The 22,052-nt window shown below is 39.4% G+C and overlaps 1 protein-coding gene and 1 long non-coding RNA gene across 2 annotated transcripts in view; one reads left to right on the top strand and one right to left on the bottom strand.

Annotated features, from left to right (window-relative positions):
* The window catches only part of LOC129150614 (uncharacterized), a 48,278-nt gene extending 38,539 nt beyond the window's left edge, over positions 1 to 9,739 (bottom strand). Inside the window, exon 1 of the long non-coding RNA XR_008557334.1 lies at positions 9,719 to 9,739. This is a non-coding gene — a long non-coding RNA (uncharacterized LOC129150614). The remainder of the gene's footprint in view (positions 1 to 9,718) is intronic.
* A 1,180-nt stretch (positions 9,740 to 10,919) lies between these two features.
* Positions 10,920 to 19,950, top strand: LOC129150510 (ephrin type-A receptor 7-like). The gene is made up of 3 exons (XM_054722277.1): positions 10,920 to 11,223; positions 15,630 to 15,694; positions 19,263 to 19,950. The coding sequence occupies exons 1-3, from the start codon at positions 11,127 to 11,129 to the stop codon at positions 19,938 to 19,940; spliced, it is 840 nt and encodes a 279-aa protein (XP_054578252.1). The 5' UTR covers positions 10,920 to 11,126; the 3' UTR covers positions 19,941 to 19,950.
* Positions 19,951 to 22,052: the final 2,102 nt, after the last annotated feature.

Below are 22,052 nucleotides of genomic sequence, written 5' to 3'. Positions count from 1 at the left end.
TCTCTCTTCCTCTGTCTAGAATCTATCAAAAAAGTTTAAAGTATATAAAATGGTACAGCTACACTGAAAAAGAGTATAGCAGTTTCAATTCCTTACACGACTAAACTTGTGTCTACCCTGTGACCTAGCAATTGCACTCTTGGGCATTATCCCAGAGAAATAAAACTTATGATGGTGCAAAAACTTATACATCCATGTCCATAGCTTTATTTATAGTGATCAAAATCCAGAAGCAATCCAAATGTCCTTCAATGGGTGCATAGGTAAATAAACTGTGATATATTCATATAATGGAATCCTACTCATCAATGAAGAAAAGAATGAACGATTAATACACTCAACAACTTGTATGAACCTCACAGATATTATGCTGAGTGAAAATGGCCAATCTCAAAAACTACATACTGTTTATGATTCCATTTATATAAAATTCTTAAAATCACAAAATGATAGAAATGGAGAAGATATTAATGGTTGCCCAGAGTTAGGAATACTGGGGAAAGAAGATGATGGTAATTACACAAAAGGAGCTATTGTGTAATTACACAAAAGATGATGGTAATTACACAAAAGGAGTTTTAATTACATAAAACTGCATAGAACTAACACACACACACACAAATGAGTGTGTGTAAAACTGGTCATAACTGAATAAGCTCTGTGGATTGTACTGGTGTCAATGTCATGGTTTTAATATTATACAACAGTTTTACAAGATGTTAATACTGAAGGAAACCGTGTGAATGGTATACTATTCTTCTTTGTGTTTGTTTGTATTTTTTATTTTTTGCAAATTTTGTGAATCTATAATTCTTTAAAAACTAAAAGTTTAGAAATCACCAGAGAACTTTTTAAAAATCTGAGCCCTCCTTTCACACAAATTAAGTCAGAATCTCTAGGAGTAGAATACTTGAAGGAGCGTGTTGAAAACTTCCCAAGTGATTTCAGTAAACAGCCAGCATTCAAAAACCAAGGTTCCGAAGCAGTGGCTCTCAGGGTGTGATCCCAAATCAGAAGCAAAAGAATCTCTTGGAAATTTGTTAGTCATGCAATTTCTCAGGCCTCACCCAAGGCCTACTGGTTCCGAAACTCTGAGACTGGGAACCAGCAAGCTGTGTTTTGACTTTCATGTATATAGCAGCAGTGTTAACTGTATTTACTAGGCTGCACATTAGGTCCTCAGAATATATTCATCATGTAACTAACTGGAAGTTTGTACACTTTGACCAGCATATTCTTTATCTATTTCTTCTTAATATTTCTGTGTGGCTACTACAACTTTTTAAATTGCATATGGCTTACATTATATGTCTATGGAACAATGCTGCTCTACAGCAATTATTCCCAGCTCTGAGTATGCAGTAGAATGGCCCAAGGAATTAAAAAAAAAATACTGGTAGCTATACTTTGCCCCAGATTAACTGAATCGAATTGCCAATAATGGTTGATCACTTTAAAAAGCTTCCTGGATGATTTTAATGTGTTGCTAGGTGTAAGAATCATCGATGTAAGGACAGGCTCTGAATTTTTTCAGCTTGAATTCCTGGGGTTTGGGAAATCCCCCACTCCAAAAATACATTTTCACATGGTTTGCATATATTTTCAATGTATTTGTAGGCATCATATAAAGAACTGCTACTTTAGGGCTTTTATATGGTTTCCCTTTAGGAAACTTGACTTATAGAGAATAATATTTTTTCATGTCCTTACATCTAGACCTTTATTATCACACTTTGTTTTTAAGTAGCACCTTTTAAGCAAAGGTGCTAGGGTGAGTGGTCCATCTTAATCTTGCTGAACTCTCAGTTCTAGAAGTTTATTGTTTAGGGTTCTCTGCATACAGGATCATGTCACTTGCAAACAATGACAGTTTAACCTCTTCCTTTACAATCTGGATACCTTTTTTTTCTTCTTCTTCTCTGATTGCTGTGGCTAGAACTTCCAGCACTATGTTGAATAAGAGTTGTGAAAGCAGACATCCCTGCCATGTTCCCAATCTTAAGGCACACACTTGTAGTTTTTGCCCTTGAATATGATGTCGGATCCCTTATGACCTAGCAATTCCACTTCTGGGAATATACCCAAAGGAACCCAAAACACTAATATGAGAGAGTATATGCACCCCTTTGTTCACTAAAGTGTTATTCACAATAGCCAAGATTTGGAAGCAGCCCAAGAGCCCATTAGTAGATGAGTGGCTTAAAAAGGTATAGCTCAGTGGTTGAGCATTGGTCTATGAATCAGGAAGTCACTGTTTGGTTCTGGTCTGGTCACATGCCTGGGTTGCGGGCTGTACCCCCAGTGTGGGGCATGCAGGAGGCAGCTAATCAATGATTCTCTCTCATCACTGATGTTTTTATCTCTCTCTACCTCTCCCTTCATCTCTGAAGTCAATAAAAATATATTTAAAAAAATAAATAAATAAACAATGGAATACTCCTGGAGCTTTAAAAAAAAAGGAAATCTTACCTTTCCCAATAGCGTGGATGGACCTGGATGGTATTATGCTAAGTGAAATAAGCCAGTCAGAGAAAAACATGTACCATGTGATTTCACTTATATGTAGACTCTAATAAACTAACAAAGTGGAGACAGTCTATGGATGCAGAGAACAGAGTGACAGCTGTCAGAGGGGAGGAGGTTGGTGGTTGGATAAGAATTGTGAGGGGATTAAGCAAAGAAAAAAAAGAAAGACTCATGGACACAGACAACAGTATGATGATGCCAGAGGCAAGCGGGGAGGAGGGACTTAGAAGAGGATAAAGGTGGGGCAAATGGTGATGGGAGACTTGATTTTAGATGGTAAACACTGGGTACAATATACAGACGATGTATTGCAGAATTGTATACTTCAAAACTATATAATTTATTAGCTAATGTCACCCAAATAAATTCTGTAGATAGATAGATAAATAAATAAATAAATAAATGTAGAAGAATGTACTGCAGTGGAAAGGGTCAAGGCTGGAATAAGACATACCTAGGCTTGCTAAGAGAAATACCCAGATCTGTAAGTGATGAAGTAGTCCAGAAAGGCAGATAGTATATTGCCCAATAAATACATATTTTGATAAGAAAAATGGCATCACATGTTAATCTTTGGCATTAGACAAATTCAGTAAAACCTAGTAGGTGGCAATCAAAGAAAGGCCCTGAAGATCAGGTAATATCCAGACAGACAGCATATGGTCCAATTCAAGATGGTATGTCAGCAGGTAGCAAGTGGCCTAAGGCATAGGGCTAGCTTCTAGGACAAGGGTGTCATTAGAGGGATGGGGTAGTGGGAAGTTTACTTGAGGGCCTCACACTTATGGGCCAAGTTAAGAATTTAAATACCAGATTTAGAAAACCAAATGTAGACCCTCATTCAAAAATGAATCACTGGTCCTCCAAGTATATGACTCATGGTCTTTGAATTCTGTCTTACTAATGGTAGGATTAGTTTGCCAAAGACCAAGGTGAAAGCCTGTTGGGAGTGGACCTAAGCTGCAGTCTGGCCTCCCTTTGTGGGAGGCAACTGGGCTGATCAGGGGAAGGCACCAGCCCATCACCCCACTGCTGCAGCCACTGTCAGTCACCGCAGCCACCAAGGTGTTTTCATCAACAGGGACTCCAGTCCCTTCACCATGAAAAAATGACAACTTTCTTTAGTTAGGCATTTTCAAGATGTGTCTTTCATAGGATATGACATTTCTTTCTTTATTTTTCTTTTTAGCCTCACCTGAGGATATGTTTCCATTGATTTTTTTCCCCTTCCCTCCGATCCCAGGCTGGGCCCCTTCCCAAGCCTAAAGCCTCTGCCTGAGGCTTTAGGCTTGGGCAGAGCCCCCCTCCCCCTCCCTTCTGATTGCCAGCTCGGGCCGCCCAGGCTTTAGGCTTGGTCAGGGGGCCCCGCCCCTCCCATCACCAGCTCAGCCCCTTCCCAAGCCTAAAGCCTCTGCCTGAGGTTTTAGGTTTGGGAAGGGGGCCCCCCGCCCCTCCGATGGCCCGCTGGGAGTGACCTGCATGCCGAGGAGGTTCCCGGGACCCAGGTATATATGCAAATTAACTGCCATTTTTGTTGGGTTAATTTGCATACTCACTCTGATTGGCTGTGGGCGTAGGGGAGGTACGGCCAATTTACATGTTTCTCTATTATTAGGTAAGATGTTTATTCAAACTTAGGAAGTAGTAATTCACTCAAAAATTGAACTCAAAAGTATATGTAAATATATGACAAATTGTTAAATACAGAGATGTGATCATATAGAAATATTAAATCCAAGTTGAGATGTGAAAGAACTCTCATAAGGCGTCCTGTCCCTCTCTATTGGAATAAGTGATAATTTATTCTTCCGCTGTACTTGTGAGGTAGACAAAGTAGGTTTTATCTTTTGTGGTTATCATGTACCCTTAACCAAGTCAACTTTCTTTCATGGTTTCACATCTTTAGTTTTCCAGACTTTGCCACTAGAGCCTGCCTGTTAAAAGACTGCAGAGAGAGTGACTATCAGATGTTAACATACTTAATTAAACTGAGATTGACCTCAGTCATTTCATCAATCTAAAATAAACCAGAGAACGTGCCGGGTTAACTCTGTAGCTCCAGCTATAGCAATAGATCTATAAAACCAAACAATAGCAATAATAACCTCAGAGAATCTGAGATGGAGTATAAATTTTCATGAATTTTTTAATCTGATCTGAGTGCAGAGAAGGGTAAAGAAAACAATCTTGGACAAGCCAGATGATAAAAGCCTTACTGTGCATTGAATCATCTTGCAGCTCATGGTCAATAGGGTGATTATGAAGACATCATCGTTTTGATATGGCTGAACTCAACACTGAGTACAACTGGCTATTTTCCTATTTCTCTAAACATATGATCTTCTCTGCTTTTCTAAAAGGAAACATGAGTCACAAAGGAATCCTGATGGGTGTTAGGTCTCTTGAGTATTGGGCTATGCTTTGTCTGCATATGCCCTCGGTGCCTTTGTAAATAGTTAAGAAATATTTGACAATCCTATTTTTAACCGAGGCGTCTGTCATTATTGTCTTTCAGGAATACTGTGCTATTGAGAATGAGACTCTGTAATCAACATGATCACAGCATCGAGGAGAAATATGGTCCCTTGTCTCTTTTAAGCTGGCTTGTGCAACTTGAGGGGAAGCCTCGCACCTCCTCCTTGCGGCTTTCTCTTCTCCATAGTTGTCGAACAACTGGAGGAGTACACCCAGCCCAAAAGGATCGGATTTCTTCTAATGATTAGTATATTCAGTCCCCTAGTAGCTTTATTTTCATCACTGCCACACTGTATCACTTTGAAAACTGGACTGGCTTTACACATAATTGATCCACTGCTGCCTTGTTCTATAGATTCCCTCCCCAGCTATAGTGTCACTCCGCATTTTGGCCACAACTGTGTATATAGCTCTTTTAGTTTATACTGAGCTAATCAGTAGAAACACCATACCTGGGCTGCTGGGTTCAGAAGGCCTTTGAGCCTCAGGTCTATGTCTCCACCCAGGAAATTTCAAGCACAGAGTTCTCTTTCCCTCACAATGAGTACTTCTTTGAGACTCTTGGGCTCATTTTCTTCTCAGTCAAAATCATCCTCATATTTCGAAGCTTCTAATATCATTGAATGGGACTGGGTTTGGGACTTGTGATATCCCTCCTACCAGCGGAGTTTTGTCTCATACAAACGTTCACCATTCCTCTGCAGAGAACAACTCCATGTGTCCTGTCAAGGGGTAGTTGTAGGCACCACCTTTGTCACAGTAGAGAATCCCACCCTTAGTCAGTGGAAAGAGTACCCACAGCTTTATAATGTTGCAGCTAGGGGAATCTATTCATTAACTGTCTTCCCCATAACATAGAAGCTCTGTTTCTAAATAAATTTTACACACAATAGAGTGATTATAGAGAAACTCCTATTGTTTAGACCTTGTCTTAGACTTCCTTGAGAGCAGCCAGGAAAATTTTGATATAAGGTATTTTTAGCATTAACCATGGCAGAAAACTAGGTTCAAAGGGGTCTCTAAAATGTTCTTCAAGCTAGAGAGTTCTAGGAACTTCACAAGATCCTTAAAAATTCAGAATTGTCAAATCCAGGAGAACACTCCATCCCAAACTGGCACAGTTTCTAGGATAAAAGACTCTGGGAGTTAAGTGGGTGGAAAGCAAGGAAGAGAGAGCATCTGTGGACTATCTGAGTTCCTCAGATATTTAATTTTTTTAAATTGAAGAGCATTTTTCTCCAATATAATTCACCTCCTAAGGTGCCTTTGGGGTCCCTTCAGTTACTGTGGCCTCTGTGGACTGAAATAGGTCATAGAACATATCAAATTTTTATGAAGGTCTTCAGGAGGCTGACATAGGTACAGGAAGGATGAAAGTATCAATTATATTAATTATATATACAATTGTATAGAAATAAAATATATATATATAATTCTATATGTATATAATTTCATAACTACCTCATTCTTATTCACTATGCACTTGATTGGTCAGGGCACCCAGAGATTGTGGTGCCCCCTGGTGGTCATTGAATTATCACAGATCTTGACAACCTAAAAATCCACTAGGTTTGAAGAGCTAAAACATCTCTTTTTGAGAGCGATCAGAAACCATGAAAGCATATACAAGTAATTTGCATAATTTAAACTAGTTCTTCTTATGGGTACTGGTGATTTATCAAAAAAAAAGTAAGTAATGTAAAGGTAGCACCTCCCACACAAAAGCAAATGTAAAAAAAAAATTCTGAAGAGTATTGAACGTGTGCTAAGGGATTTTGAATAGAATGTGCAACATTTCCTGCTATATTAGTAGTTCTTTTAATATTAGTAAAAAAAAACTTTATTTTACTTATCATTTTTGAATATTTTAAGTAATTAGAAAACTTCAGATTGATAAATTAGCAATATTCAATTGGACTCTTGTAATTTTGATATAAGTTGTATTTTTATTTGTTAAGCTGTTTTATGTTAATTGTAGTTAAATAATTATAATTGTAATCTTTGAAACATTACAGTTTATCTGACCTCTGCCTTTCTTTATCCAGCTACATCTAAGTTTAGAAGAATAAATTAAATTATTACTTTTTAAAAATGAGCTTATATATACTTTTTACATTGACTGCAAATAAATATTTTACATACACTACATAAATCATACCAATGTAAATATGTAAGTGATTTTTCTGCACAGTAGAAAGATTGTTTACATTTTGACTGAAATCACAAATAGAGAACCCAATTTTCTGTTAACTGAGACATACATTTCTTTTCTGTTTATAATCAGTTTCTTCTGCACGGTACCTTTTCTAATTTCCCCCTTTTCTGTGATGAACTTCTATTTTCACATTTACCAGCTGTGAATGCATTTAGAAAGTAAATGCAAAAGTAGTAGGTTCATAAACAGCCCTTTGATTTCATTGTTGCTGTTGTTAACTAGTTTGGCACCCTAGATTTCTAACATACTAACGTCTCAGGCTGTTCCCTACTCTCTAAATGCTCCTTTCTAAACCCACCACACACACACACGCACACGCACACACACACACACACACACACACACACAGGATTTTATTTGAAAATTCACGGAACTTATTTCCTGAAGTCTTTATAATTTACTACTAAGTAAGTATCTCTCTCTTAAAATCACAGAATGTGTCCCAGGGAAAAACAGTGAGATAAATGTTAGTATTGAAGCAAATTAAAAGAAAATAACTTTTGTACTCTCATTTGATATGTCTTGAATTTATACATTTATTTTCATATATGTACAGGTATTGTGATGATTAGTAATTAGATAAAAATAATATGGTACATAAAAATTGGGTAATTATCTTTGAATCTGAAAGTAGGCATTTTTAATCTTTCTACTATAAATTTATGATAGATGTTTCAAAGGAGTAGATATAAATGGAAATATTAAGGTTTCAATCTTCTTTTTCCATTTATTTAAAATTAGCTAAAAATATGTAGGTTACTCTCCATCAATTGCAATGTACAATGAATATATAAAAATTAAGAAATAGTTTTCAAAATCTCTGCTTTAGCTCACATCTGTTGGCTATATACACCATTCGGTGTTGCTCAGGAAAATGACTTCTTGTCTAACTTTTATTTTATACACACACACACACACACACACACACATTTTCAGTACACATTACAATTTGCTTTAGAGATAATTTGCAAATTCATAAATATGAAGCTAAAATAAACCATTTTAATGGTTATATAAAGTAACTATTCAATGTTATTTTAAAATATGAAACTTTTATAAACTGATTATTTTTATTTCAATGACTTCATGTACAAATAGGTTTATTTGCTTTGCTGCTAGTTAAGTACAGTCTAATACCAATTTATATACTAAAATATATGATGTATAATACTGTTTAATGAACATTCTCCTCTTGACTAAATCATTCACTTTTATTTAAATGCCATGACATCTTTATCAATATGCCTAGATTCCAAAGAAGAAAAAGAAGAAAGAGGAGGAGGAAAAGGAGGAGGATGAGGAGGAGGAGGAGGAGGAGGAGCAGGAGGAAGAGAAGGAGGAGGAGGAGGAGAAGAAAAGGAGGAGGAGGAGGAGGAGGAGGAAGAGGAGGGAGAACAAGAAGAGAGGGTAAACTTAAAATGAGTATCACTGTGCAACTCTGCAGAGAAAATTGTCAGCAGCCGGGCACATGTGCATTTAATGTCTCTAAAAATAAAAGCAAGCCCCCCGTGTCTGACACAGAGAGGGGATACAATAAGGCAGCTCCCTATACCACCTACACTCATCAGAGAGAAGGATGTTACTTCTTTGGTTTCCTGGTTTAATGCAAAGGTATTTGTATTCACATCACTGAGTATTAGCCATTCAATAGATGAAAGGACTATTTTAAACTTTAAAGGCTACCTTGGTGTCATTCTAAGAAGTGGGGATGAGGCCCTGGGGAAAGTGTTGAAATCCTGGAGAATTATTGTAACTATTACAAGTGGTTTAATATTTGTGAGTTTGTGGTTTTGAGATTAATAGTTTTATAGCCTATGTGTGGGGATTTATGTTTTTAATTCTAATGTTTTACCTTACAATTTTTACTCTTAAAGCATCTGTTTGTGTAAATACCACTTGATCTTCTCTGTAACAAGTGTACTCTACATGTTTTGTCTCTCTCTCTCTTTTTTTTTTTTTGTCTCTTTTCAAAGAGTTTATATTTTCTTTGCATCCCTTAAAAGACACCTGGGATGCTGTTACATATAATTTCTAAAATATTTAATAGGCATAATGGCTAGGAAAAAGTAACATTTAAGGAAAAAAACCTACAGAACCAAAGAGAAGTTAGAGCTGAAGGAAATTTCATTTCTTTATTTTTGTAATTGCATTAGGCAAGTAAAAGCTATAGGAGACAACTTACCATAAAATAAAAATAAAAAATCTGGGATCTGTCATCTCTGAGCACTCTGTTAAAAATACCAGAAATAACTCCATTTACTTTATATTTCCAGAGAGAAAGACAGGAAAAGTTTGGAATCTTATGTGAGATCAAACTTTTTGCCTATCACAAATAAAGATAAATCATGAATGTCAGATTTTCTTTTAAAAGGAAGAGATACAGGACAAGAAGAAAATGAAGCTCGTCTTAAATGTGTGATCGATCAGGTTACATTAAGTGACCTTTGAAATGGATGATTTGACAATTAATGTTTTAAAGTTCTTCCTCATTATATTACTCACCTCTTGAATTGCAAAGAGTCCAAAACTGCCTAAGGGTAAACCGATTTCTCTCTACACAGCCGCCCTCGACATTTTGGTTGGATAAATTCAACTGGAGATATTGGTTACACTTCTTATTCTGTTTCCCTTTTGAGAGATAATTATTGAATAATCATAAGAAAGTAGTTGCTCTTTGCAAAAGACGTTTTACTTTATGAATTTAATGCGTGGTAGCATTCTAGCATTCTCTAAAATTCAATGTAATTTTTGCAGCGAAATGGGAAACCGTCAAAATGAGGGAATCCAAAGAAAACCTCAGAAAATTATAAACACGTAAAAAAAAAATGATACGGAACCATCTGAAGGTTCTCTCTTAATGTCTTACTTCACCCAACAAACTATTGTGAAAAGATTGGGCGGGGTGAGAGGGACACATAAAACAAAAGACTTCCTTTCTACACTCCCTTTTCCTCTGTTTCTTTGGCCCGAGTTTGTTGCAAACTCTCGGAAACACTGTTTGAACATAATACATGTGGTTACTTTTATTCTTCCGGAGACTGTGCTGGGTGGTGCCTGGAGCTGACTGCCGTAGCAAAAAGAGAAGTAGAAACCTTTCAAGAAAAGAAAGGAACAAAGTTATCCGACCCGCGGAGGTTGTAACAACAACAACAACAACAAAAGTAAAAAGTAAAAGGCACTTTGCTTAAAGGCACAGCTCATGTTACTGTCCCGGCTGAGCGCTCGGTAGCTGACCCGCCGCTTGCGTTGCCTCTGGTTTCTACCAGATGTAGAGGAGTAAGGCTGTGCAGGGGGCTGGAAATCGGAAGCGTTATTCTCGGAATGGCTCGGCTCCCTGAAAGCTGCGGTTGCTAAACGCTGAGAGGCCAAGGCAGCACGCACCTCGGCGGCCATCCACGTCCTCCGTGGCGGAGCATCCAGCACCGGCAGGGAGCCCAGAACCTGGAGGGAATCCTGGACCCGCAATCTGACTCCGCTCGCCGCCGATTGGCCCGCTCCCCGAGCCCCGCCTCCGTGGCCGGGGCGGCCGTTTCGCGGGGGCCCGCCCCTCAGCCCTGGGAATCGCAGCCTGGCAGGCCGGCTGCGCCTGCCACTCAGCCCGAGTGGCTGAGGCTCTGGGCTCGGAGCCCCGCCCCCGCCCCCCTAATTGATATTATTGGAGTGTGGAGCCAGCGGCGGGTCTGCAGTCGGAGACTTGCAGGCAGTGAACGCGGTGGTGCGAACGTTCAGGAGGGGGGAAATTTTTTTTTAAAAAGCTAAACGTGGAGCCGTCGCCTGGAGATCGAGAAGGGGAATCGATGCAAGAAGAGCAATAAAAAAAAAAAAAAAAAAAAAAGAACCCACTCGGAGCAAACAGCGTTTAAAAAGCTGCGACTCAACCGAAACCTAAAATAAAACCTGCTCATGCACCATGGTTTTTCAAACTCGGAACCCTTCATGGATTATTTTATGCTACATCTGGCTGCTCCGTTTTGCACACACCGGGGAGGCGCAAGCTGTAAAGGAAGGTAAGGCGATGGAAAAGCAAAGTTTGTTCTGACTTATTTATTTAGCTGTCTACCGGCGCGAGCCGGCGAGTCCGGGGGGCTGCCGGCCGCGCCTCCGGAGCCTGGCGACCCTCCCCCGCTAGCTCCCCGCCCCCCCCTCGCCGTCCCGGCTGCCCCGGGTGGCCAGGGGCGCTGCTCCCAGCCTCCTGCTGCCCCGCGTCCCGGGCTGTCGGCCCGACCGGAGCGGGGTTTTTTCGCGGGCAGTCTGGAGGGCGTGAGCAGCAACAGAGGGTGGCGGGATGGGGTTTGGGGGACGGTCGGCGTGATCCTTCTCGAAGACCCCGAGCGGGTCAGATCTCTTTCTCGAGCCCTCTCTCCCTTCCTCCTCTCGGTGTTTGCCCCCGGTGGGTTAGGCTGCGGGCCGGAGTTGGTGGGGGGCTGGAGAGCGCAGCCTTCGGTGTCCCGGGCAGCCCGCCAGCGAGCGGCTGAAGTCCGGAGCCTTCCTGGGGGGACGGTGACGGGGGTGAGCTCGGAGGGCTCGGGTTACTAATGAAGTGCTCACTGCGTCGGAGGAGGAGACGCGGGCCTGCGGTTGGCGCTCGGCCGCCTGCGCGGAACAATAACGCCGCGGAGGTGCAGCCGACCCGGGGCGCGCTCCCCGCGGCCGCGGATGTCTCCATTCAGCGCGCGCCACGCGCAGACCCGGCGGCCCGGGGCAGCCGGAGCCCAGAGGGCTCGGCCGGGCCGGGAGGCGGGGGGCAGGCTGCGGCTGTGCGCCTGATAAGGTGCTGCCGACTAGGCGACCGAAAGTCCCCAAACATCTGCCCCAAGTCCGGCAGTTCAGTCCGAGTGGTCCAACAGAGCGGAAGACCTGGACCACGAGGGCTAGCTGTGGATGGAGAGAGCAGGTTGCATTTGGGCACCAGATACGCTTGTAGGTGTTGTTATTTATTTATTTATTTTTTCTTTCTTATTTTCCTTTGAACCACTGACAGAAGGTAAAATACCTTTCGGTGCCTGTAGTTGGAGCTGGGGGAAATAAATCCTGTCAATGGAAATACCTTGCTCCAAGCATTGTCACTATTTAGCCCCCGCCATCCCCCCCCCCCCCCACCCCCGGTCTTCTAGGCTGTGAGTCTAAGGTTGATTTTTACGATATTTAAAAGCAGAATACTAATAATTTTTTTTTTTATAAATGCTTCTGAAGTGTGGGGAATGGAGGAATCTGATATCAGATTTAGGTCGTGGTGGAGATGGTGGGGCTACCTATCGGTTCTCGCTTCATCTATCATTGAAAACTTGGTGATTTAGTGCTGGCGCCCCCCCCCCACCCCCCAACCTCATTCTCTTCGTGCACCCCTCTCCGTTCATTCAAACCAACGTCTTGTCCTACTTCTTGATCCAGCCTGACCTTCTGACCCCCGTTTCCACCTCTGCAACCTGTGTTGACTCTGAACCCATTCAGAGGAATTTTGAGAAAACCTTGGACTCCGTCGAAGTGTCGGTTACGCGTTTGCAGCTGAACTGACATCTGCTAGAAAGACACACCCAGGCAACACCAAAACCCACAGTTCCACTCCCGTGGCGTTAGCGATTAGGAGCATCCACATCTGGAACCCTGTCCCGATTCCTCGGGAATCGCGGGAGCAGCGGAAAAGTTTGCTCGGCGGCGGCGGCTGAGCCCGGCGCGCGAGCTCGGGCAGACCCCGGCCGGAGTGCGCGCTGTAAATCACTGCCTCACTAGGGGGAGAGGTTCCGCAGCCAGACTCGCTCGCTCGCCTTTCTCTTCTGCGTGCAGGATCCGTGTGAAGGATTCTCCTTCCAGGAGGCTGAAGTGTTTAAACGCAGAAGTGAAATATTTAAAAGGTGGGCGGGGTGGCAGAGGAGCCCGGCTTCTCGGTGGCGACGCTCGGAGCGCGCAGCGGCGATCGGGAGCTGCGACCGCTCTGCAAGCCCAAAGGCCCGGCCGGGGCGCTCAGTGGCGGGCGCTGGGAAAGCAGGGCTCGGCCCTCCAGGGTGGGTGGGGTGGTTGGAAGAAGATGAGGGATCTCCTCCCCCCCACCCCCACCCCCCCGCCCCCTTCCTCCACTTTTCCCCGAACACTTTCTCCCGGGGAGATCGGTTCCCGCTACTGCGAGCGCGGGGTCTAAAGCGTCTGACGGTTGGAGGTGAAGTGCAGCTGCTGTCTTTCCTCTCGGTAAAAGCGGCCGCCGCCACTGCATCCTCAGAGGAGACGCTTCCCGAAAGCCTCTCTCCTCCTGCTGGCTCCTGCAGGAGCCCGGGCGCCACCGGCTCCCTGGAGTGCCCAGGTCTGGCAGAGGAGTAATGGATGCTCAGCGCGGCGGGCGCGCCCGTCTGGCAGCCCCCGCCCCGCCCCGCCGGCGGCCCCGCCCTGGCCCCGCCGCCCGCCGCTGCCCGCCCGGCCTTGGGCAGCCTCCGCCAGGGCGCGCCCGCCTCGCGCCCCCCGCCCCTACCCCGCCGCCCCAGTGCGGCTGGGCGCGGAGTCCCCGCGCCCGTTCTGGGCGCCCCAGGTCCCGACCGGCCGCTGGGCTGCCCCCCGCGGGCTGGGAGGGTGACGCCGCTGCTGGGAACGCGAAGGCTGAAGCGCGCACTTGCGGGTGCGTCCGGAGAGCGGATGGCGGGGAGCGAGGCACGCTGATCACTTGAGAGCTGCTTCTGATTCAACCTGCAAGGGCCAATTTCTGTTTGTTTTTGTTGACTTCTCAACGTGTTTGCCATCCGCACCCCAGCCCACCCCAGTCTGGGTCGAGGGGTAACGGAATGACAGTCAACAGTCCACAACGCCTATTTTGCTCTCAAAAATGACCCAAGAAGGTCACCTGGGTTTAAAATCCAATGGTCTCTTGTCAATACAAAAGACAAAAAAGTCATAAAAATAAGATAAATTATCTCAAAAGAAGAGTGCGTGGCACCTACGTTGTTTCCTTCAGCTTTGTCTCCATTGTTGAGGACAAAAACAAAATAAAATTTGCTTCATATAAATTCACTAATCCAACGTGTTTTTTTTTAATGTTCAAAGTGTAAAGTATAACTTGCATTTTAAAAGTGTGTTTTTTTCCCCCTCCTCATTTGGAAGAGAGTCAAGTGTTTGTGACCAAAGTTTGTGCTGTCATGGTCTCCCGGATAGTCTTAAGTGCAAAGCATTTTTGAAAACAAGTGTCTCTGTATCTATCTATATCTACTTGTTTCAGTTACAGAGAATAACCTTGACTAGCATGGAGGAATTGAACACATAATCAGTGTGTTCTGTTTTCCAAGCATAACACATTTTCATTTCCTTTAAAATACATTTTTTTTCCTCTAGTGATTATTTAAAAGTTCACATAACCATGTATTTTATTAAAGTCCAAATTTTAACATTTTGTTGAGGTTGGATGTTAACCATATTTGCACATTCAAAAATGCATTCACTGTTATTTGTGGACAAATTGATACATTTGTTAAAATACTCTAGAGTCAAAAATACTTTTAAAGAGAAAAACTCTGGTAACAAACCAGTTTGAACAAACAGTGAATGCTTTAGGAGGGTAATTGTCTTAAAAAGCAATAAAATGTATAAACTTGGAAGTATGATATATGCCATTTGAATATGTTATATTAATAATATCAGGAGCAATCATTACATTTATATTAATTTAATTTAATTTCATTATGGTTTTTGATAGCATAAAAGTGGAATACAACTTTTAAAAAGAAAATCAGAAAAATAGTCAAGTCAGAGTTCAAATATACCATTTTTGAGAATTAGCTAATGCTTTGAAACCTTTGGAAATTAAAAAAATATAGAAATATTGAAAACAGATGTTTAACTAACTCAAAACTATACCTTGCAAATAATAGTTTATTTTTCTAAGGATAACATTTCTTAATACATATTTTAGTCATATTCCTCTTGTATATGTGTGTGAAAGACACTGCGTGTGAAGAGTTTTAATAAACTGCAATTCTCAAAAAGTGCTAGGAAATACTGATGGCAAAATACTATAAATTAATGACTATCTTAAGCGTCATGTAGAATTACACTTTATTACATTCAGGTTATCATGTTTCACAAAATTTGGAAGGCTCAATGGTTTACAAACTATTATAATATACAATTTCTAGAAAAACAATACATCACATAGCAATGTTTACTCTCCTTTTTTTTTACTTTTGAGTTTTTGAGTTTATTTTAATCAAAAATACAAAATATAAGATGGCATTTTAATACATTTTCTCCCACAGTGGAGTAATATACTTGTATCAGGTAGGTAGGTATTCATTTCACCATTCCTTTATATAAATAACTGTTTTATATATCTTAAGTCATAAAGTGATAATTAGATAAAATTAAGATTCACTTTAATAACTTACAAATGTGTTGCAGTTTTTCCTGTAACGTTTGGAAATAAAACTTTCTTTTTCAGTACTGCTGCTGGATTCTAAAGCACAACAAACAGAGCTGGAATGGATCTCCTCTCCACCCAATGGGGTAAGTGCTTCTCCTCATAAAATATCACCCTTCATTTCAAAAGCAAGACTCAAGAACTTTCCTCTCTCTCCATAGTGGAGTTACTCACATTCTTTAAATTTAAACAATTTCAATTCCAGGTTTCATATTCAATATTTTGTTGTGTTTGTCGTGAGACATTTAATTTTTTAAGTCGAGAAGAAGGTATACTTCGTGCTTGGGGACATGGATTTAAAAAGCACTCTATAATCTTTTGAGTTCTTACTGTGAGTGGTATCATACCTCAGGTTCCAGGCTATAAATGCTAACTAATTACAGGGAACAATCCTTTCACAAACTCATTTAAACCACTCTAGTTGCTTTACACTTCTTTAGTATAATAGCCAGGTAGGTAGTGTATAGTTCTTGAAAATAGTATGCAATCTGTTTTTCCTCTTTTAAAAACAGTTTTAGCATCATTCAAAAGGTACCTTAAAAGGCAGCCAAAAATGTAATATGCTCAGTATTTTAGCATACAGTTTGCTATGAGATATTATTTGGATTTTCCAAGTTTATATCATGTCTATCTGTTGTTATTAATCAGAAGTGCAGAGCATGCACATACTACAGTGAAAATCTGTTACAGTAAGTATGAGTGAAGGCAGTCAACCAAAAATCTTGGAAAACATAAGTAACCTTTCACCCCCAATTTTTGACCATTATGGTTTATATATCAGGAAAAATCTATTACTTTCTTAAATTTAGTTCAACGCCTTTGTTCTTCAGTTTTTTAATTGTGAGAGAGATCACATACTTCATCCCTTATTAAAGAAGAGGGCTTCAAGAAAGGAAAGTATACCCTATTGTTACTTGAGTTAATCTTTGACATGGAATCAAAGAGCATGAAGTGAGGATAGAAAAAGTGTAACAAAATTTTGCAAAGAGAAGAACAAAAGTCCGAAAGGGTTTTTTTGAGTATAAGAACATCATAAGATCAATGTCATGAAGTGGAAGTCAGTTTAAGAATGAGAAATGTGAATGATGAAAACATGTTTAAAATATTCAGAGAGATTGCTTGATATCATATTGTAGTTTTCTGTATTGGGCAAAATAAATTATAAAAAGTGACACATATTTTACAAATTAAATTTAAAAAGTATGTGAAGTTTGAGGTGCAGTACTTTTCTTGCAAGTGTAGGTTTTCCATGAGTGAAATAATATACTTCATATTATAGGAAGACATTCACAATAAAAAAATGAAACACCTTTCTTGCCGATGACAGATGTAGCCTATTTTCTACCATCCATCAATTAAAACAAATAGAGATAGTGGGTGGTTTTTTATCTCTAGGGAGAAGTAAACTGATATATGATTGTAGTACTTCATCCATGTAATCCATGACATGATAAATTATGACTGTCCATGTTATCTTGGACTCAAATGGGCATTCTGTCAGTTCAAAATATCTGAGTAACATTTAGCCCTACATATCTGAAGGATTAAACAGATAATATTGGAAAATGAAGATTGATAGTATTTTTTGTATATGAAATGGGTTAGCTTACATGTAATTAAAAATCTAACTGGAAATAAATTGTTATTAAGACATAAGCTTCTAGAAAAAAATTTTATAAGCAAACCATAAAAGCACATTATCTGAATTAAGACTTCTTTCCCAGTGGTGTCATTTGTAGAAATCACTGCAGTTTATCAGAAAGTGAGATAAAAAAAAAAGAAAAGACAAAAGTTGCGTTAAATGCATTTACATCATGTCACTATTTGTTATCTAGTCTTGAAACTTTCCCCTTAGGAACAAATTTTTAAATAAAAATGAAAATAAACTGGGATTCATAGTTTAGTAAAACTGATTTTTCATAGATAGAACAAAATAATGTAATTTTTCTTAAAATTAGACAGTTTGTAAGATTTATTCCTTTATAGTAATTAGCCTTGGTTTCTTCAAACTGGGAAATTATTAAAAACAGCACATTTATCTTTGTAGTTTTTGGTATTGTAGTAGATACCATTACCAGTTTTACTTCTTTTACTAATTTCAGTCTAATTTAGAGACAAAAACCTACCTGTCTCAATGAAGGAACTTGGGTCTATTTGGCTGTCATTCATATTATACGCAACGAATGGAAGCAAAGGGAAAATAATGCACACCACTAACTCCTCACAAACTGGAGTTGTGTTGATATGGGATCTTTGCTGTAGTGGAGGACCTTGGGTGATTTGTATAATAAAATTGTAGCCATTATATAACATCTCACAAGGAATTGCTGAATTACAGTAAATTGCTAATTTGTGAGTTTCATTAGTTTTTTAAGAAACACTTCTAAAAGAAGATATTAACACTTATAGAGCATTTAAATAAATTGATTCTAGATCAAATTTTACAGATAAAACTCACTAGCACATGCTTATTAGTTTATTTTCCCCCTGTTTTTCTCGAAACTATGGTTTAAATATTGCATGCTATGTGACTGAACTTTCATACAAATATATTTTTATATTTGCCATTTCACATTGGTGAAATGAATAAAAGTAGATGATAATTTCACTAATAAGACAGCATAAATATGAAGTGGGTAATTTTGTAATGATGATACAAAAGGACATAAGTGTTATTTCAGGCATTTTGGGCTATTTTAGGTGAAATTACTTTAATTGTTAATAGCGATATAGATGATATTATCCATGGTTTAATAATCTTTAAATTTTTTCTAATTCTCCTAAACTTATTATTTTTCTTTTTTGTGCGAATACATATAACACGAGATTGCTGTAGCATGCACTGTATCAGCATAGGAAAGAGCATTTTGAAACATTTGCTATTTTTTCGGTCAGAAAGCTTATTACTGAAATATGATTCAGGATGCTGCTTTGCCATGTACATTTGATTTTCTATTGAAAGCAATTTATTTACAAAGATGAATCATACTTTTATACAAGTACTTTTTTAAAAGATATGTGGATTTGTGTACACTATTATTAATAACACTGCAATAAATAAGTAGCTCTGTAAAATGTTACTCTCTTATGTCTCACTTTGAAAAGGTTGTAAAAGAGTCCGCATTATGAATATCAACTTATCGACATCTGAATGCTTTTCCATTCAGAGTACTCTTGGCATTTCCTTCCCTATGTTTTTAGGTACTTTCTAAGTTTAAATATAACATTCACACTTAAAATGTCAACTGCGTTATAAAAAAATTCTGCCATGTATCCATATGTATATGCATTAAACTGTGATATAATAATTGTGTTGTGTACTTTAGTCCAGAAATATAATCTCAATAGAGACTACAGATGTAAGCAAACATGTAAAAAGAAACTAATCTAATACACTAGCAAAGAGATATTAAACAAAATGAAATATTTATTGTTTGTGCAAACAAGGCACGCAGCCTGTCCCGCCACAAGGATGCAGCTGAAGTGGAGAATGCTCTGTTCTCAGGCTGCAGTGTTGGTCAGGGTAGGGAATCTACTTCTCTCAAAGATACACATTTGTGCTAAGAGATTCCTCATGCACTCTCTAAGTCAAAATGTTATTATTATCATTATTATGTTCGCCGGATGGCTGATGACCTTTATTTAATTTTACAGTGGGAAGAAATTAGTGGTTTGGATGAGAACTACACCCCAATACGAACATACCAGGTGTGCCAGGTCATGGAGCCCAACCAAAACAACTGGCTGCGGACTAACTGGATTTCGAAAGGCAACGCACAAAGGATTTTTGTAGAATTGAAATTCACCCTGAGGGATTGTAACAGTCTTCCTGGAGTATTGGGAACTTGCAAGGAAACCTTTAATTTGTACTATTATGAGACAGACTACGACACTGGCAGGAATATAAGAGAAAACCTCTATGTAAAAATAGACACCATTGCTGCAGATGAAAGTTTCACCCAAGGTGACCTTGGTGAAAGGAAGATGAAGCTTAACACTGAGGTGAGAGAGATTGGACCTTTGTCCAAAAAGGGATTCTATCTTGCCTTTCAGGATGTAGGGGCTTGCATAGCTTTGGTTTCTGTCAAAGTGTACTACAAGAAGTGCTGGTCCATTATTGAGAACTTAGCTGTCTTTCCAGATACAGTGACTGGTTCAGAATTTTCCTCTTTAGTTGAGGTTCGAGGGACATGTGTCAGCAGTGCAGAGGAAGAGGCGGAAAACTCCCCCAGGATGCACTGCAGTGCAGAAGGAGAGTGGTTAGTGCCCATTGGAAAATGTATCTGCAAAGCAGGCTACCAGCAGAAGGGGGACACGTGTGAACGTAAGTAATATGCACTATTCACATTCTCCTTTGCCTTTTTTTCTAGTTCAGTGACAACGTGTTTAAGTAATAATAATTATTTGAACATGCGAGTCTTTGCTACAGCCTGATTCAGTAGATCTTAGGAACAAGGATTCCCCACTGTGGTTTCTGCACTAAGGGTATGTCATAAATACTGGCGATAACAGTATCTGCTACTAAAATTTAATTTGCTGTATGCTTGACATAGAAGAAATGAACAGTTGCACATTGAGCTATGAGATTTGAGAGAGGAGAGGGAAGTGACATTAATCAGGATTTAGTGATATGTGATTCCTTTTGTTTTGAAACCCCTATCTTCTGGACTTGTGAGTAGCCGAAAAAAAGTAGCTTAAGGGAGCCCCCTGCTAACAAGAGTTCTACTGACAGGGCAAGTACAAATACATTTGCAAACTTGTAAAAATATTTTTATAATTACTAACATTTTTATACAAAATCATCACAATTTATCACATTGATAAATCTCTGAGGTTACTTCTGCCAAAGCCATATTTCTTTTCTGGACTAAATAATAAGTAAAATGAGTGTATTCCTGGTAAGTTGTGTTATAGTAGACCCCATTTTTGTGGAAGTGGGCCAGAGTAAAGTTTAAGTTATCATAAAACATCAGCTGGACGTTTCCTATTTGTTTTTAAATAACAACAGCCTATGAATTTGTGAGTTTTATGTTTTTTTAAAACTGGATTTTAAATTACATAACATATGTGCTCATAATAATTGACCAATTTTTTTAAATTGAAAACTGTCACATAGACCTTCAAAATTGATAGATATTTTTCTGTTTGTGAATGTCCTGACACTTTTTCTTTTATGAGATTATATTACTTATATGTCTTTTAACTTGTAACTTATAATACATTCCAAAAAATAACTTTTATATATTCTTTTAGTCCTAGCCAGCAGCATAATTTTAGTATTTGCAAATATTAGGTAATTTAGAGGGGAGTATAACTAACCGTAATTGTTATAACTAAGTTTGGTGGTTACAGCAGGTGCAGATACTCTTCCATGTGCTTCACATATACTAGCTCATTGAATGAGGTAGATACCATTATCACCTCTATTGTACAGAATGAAAAATCGGGGCTATCAAGGATAAATGGCTTGCTTGCAGTTACTTTAGTAATGTTTATCTTCAAACTCAGAGCATTCTGATTTGAGAGCCTGGGCTTTTAACTACAATATTGCTCTAGTTTTCATCATAAAACAAGGAAAATCCTAGTGAATATTAGTTTCATTGCTGAACTGGAATGTCTTGCTAATAGTAATTTGGCATATAAATCACATTACTTCCCCATAAAATTATCCTTCTAATAGAATATTTAAAGAAATAATAAAAGAAATGTATAGAACTGTGTTATCCAGTTTGGTAGACAGTAGTTCTTTAGGTTCTGAAAAGTGGCTATACATAATTGATATGTGCTGTAAGTATAAATTACACTCCTGATCTCAAAGTCTTAGTATGAAAAAAGAGAATGTAACATACATCATTAGTACTTTTTTAGATAAATCAAACAAAATATAGTAATATCAAAAATAATTTCAACTATTTCTTTTTACCTCCCCCCCCCCCACACTTGAGGATATTTTTCCATTTATTTTTAGAGAGAGTAGAAGAGAGAAGGAAAGACAGAGAGAAACACATCAATTGGTTGCCTATTGCATACACCCTGGCAGGGCCAGGAATCTGCAACGGAGTTACATGTCCTTGTCCAGAATCGAACCCAGGACCCTTCGGTCCACAGGCTTTCTATTGAGCCGAACCGACTAGGGCTCTTTTTACTCTTTTAATGTGGCTCCTAGAAATTGAAAAATTATATATGTGGTTCACATTATGTTTCCACTGGATGTATTATTTTGATGGAGTAACTGAGCCAAGTATATTTTCCTGTCCTGGTTGACAAATTAGATATTTCATGTTGCTGGTCACTAGCATATAAAATACTTATGACCCAGCACTTAATTACCATCTTCTTCATAGCTGACACTGTGAGGTGCACTCTGCAAAATAGATTGAGATATTACTGGTTCAGGTCTCATAGGCGAGATAGCAGCCTTCTTCACACCCCCTGAAGGAGGCA

The sequence above is a fragment of the Eptesicus fuscus genome, chromosome 10 (assembly GCF_027574615.1).
Source record: "Eptesicus fuscus isolate TK198812 chromosome 10, DD_ASM_mEF_20220401, whole genome shotgun sequence".
Taxonomy (NCBI): Eukaryota; Metazoa; Chordata; class Mammalia; order Chiroptera; family Vespertilionidae; genus Eptesicus; species Eptesicus fuscus.
This window is presented reverse-complemented; position numbering and strand designations above follow the sequence as displayed.

Bases quoted from the DNA above. Each gene is read 5' to 3' on its own strand.
- LOC129150510 (XM_054722277.1), top strand. From the start codon at position 11,127: ATGGTTTTTCAAACTCGGAACCCTTCATGGATTATTTTATGCTACATC. The intron at 11,224-15,629 runs GTAAGGCGATGG...TTTCTTTTTCAG, and splicing joins GGCGCAAGCTGTAAAGGAAG to TACTGCTGCTGGATTCTAAA. The intron at 15,695-19,262 runs GTAAGTGCTTCT...TTAATTTTACAG, and splicing joins TCTCCTCTCCACCCAATGGG to TGGGAAGAAATTAGTGGTTT.